The sequence below is a fragment of the Teleopsis dalmanni genome, unplaced genomic scaffold, assembly GCF_002237135.1.
Source record: "Teleopsis dalmanni isolate 2A unplaced genomic scaffold, ASM223713v2 unscaffolded_contig_5627, whole genome shotgun sequence".
Lineage (NCBI taxonomy): Eukaryota > Metazoa > Arthropoda > Insecta > Diptera > Diopsidae > Teleopsis > Teleopsis dalmanni.
Window position 1 is genome coordinate 1 of NW_024037009.1, and position 999 is coordinate 999.

At 29.8% G+C, this 999-nt stretch overlaps 1 protein-coding gene across 1 annotated transcript; it reads right to left on the reverse strand.

Annotated features, from left to right (window-relative positions):
• Positions 1-195: 195 nt before the first annotated feature.
• LOC119665457 lies at positions 196-632 on the reverse strand. Its single transcript, XM_038074679.1, has one exon. It carries the CDS (start codon positions 630-632, stop codon positions 333-335), a length of 300 nt encoding a protein of 99 aa, XP_037930607.1. The 3' UTR covers positions 196-332.
• Between the last annotated feature and the right edge of the window lie 367 nt (positions 633-999).

Sequence of the window (999 nt, forward strand, 5' to 3'; positions counted from 1 at the left end):
AACTTATTTCATATCATTGATAAAGTATTTTAACTTACACATATTTTTTTTATAAAATTTATATAAATATATTTACATATTTTGCGTAAGTTTTTCAATTAACTTAAATTTATTTTCTTCCAATTTCAATTTTCTTTCCTCTAATTTCAATTCATTATCCCATTTCTTAATTATTTTTTGCTTCAGTTCATTCATAGTTTCTTTAAAAAATTTTAATTTCTCTTCCTCTATTTGTTGTCATAATATTCTTGACGCACAGATTTTCTTTTGCGGTTAAATAATGAAGTTGAAGGTTGTGGCAATTCCTGCATTTGCAATTCCTGCGTTGATGATTATTGCATTGGCGATTCCCGCGTTATAGATTCCTGCGTTGGCGATTCTTCCGTTGGTGATTCTTGCGTTGGCGATAGCTCAGCGTGCGTTTGCACAATGTTTATTTCCAACTCTTTCAGCACCTCTATATCTACAACATAGCTGTCAAACCCTAACGTCGCAGTGTGATTATTTGAAATAATTGGTTTATCACCAAATATTTCGTTCATCAACTCCATGTAGGGTGGTAAACATGGCGATGCACCAGTCCGTCTGTTGTTATCTTTGGCTGCTTTAAATACACTTAGAAGTGTGCGCATTTTTCTTTCTAAGCACACTGGAGAAAAGTCATTTTAAAATAAATATTTTTTTTAAATTTAATTTAATTTTTTTTTTATTCAAATGATTGCAGAAGTTATGTGATACTTACTGCAATTACATGTGCTATCATGTCCTCAAGCACATGTTGATATCCAAGTCTTTTTTTTCTGGTTTCCAAAAACTCTTCCTTTCGTGTCAAGTACCACTCTAGAAAACACTTCGTTTCCTTTGTGGTCCATAGTTTGCGTGTATTTCTATTAAAAAAAATTTTTTAGAAAAACTTCAAAAATTATGTTTGTTTTATTAATTTTACGTATGTAAACTATAAATTAAATAAAATAAAATAAATGTTACTTGGTAATAACT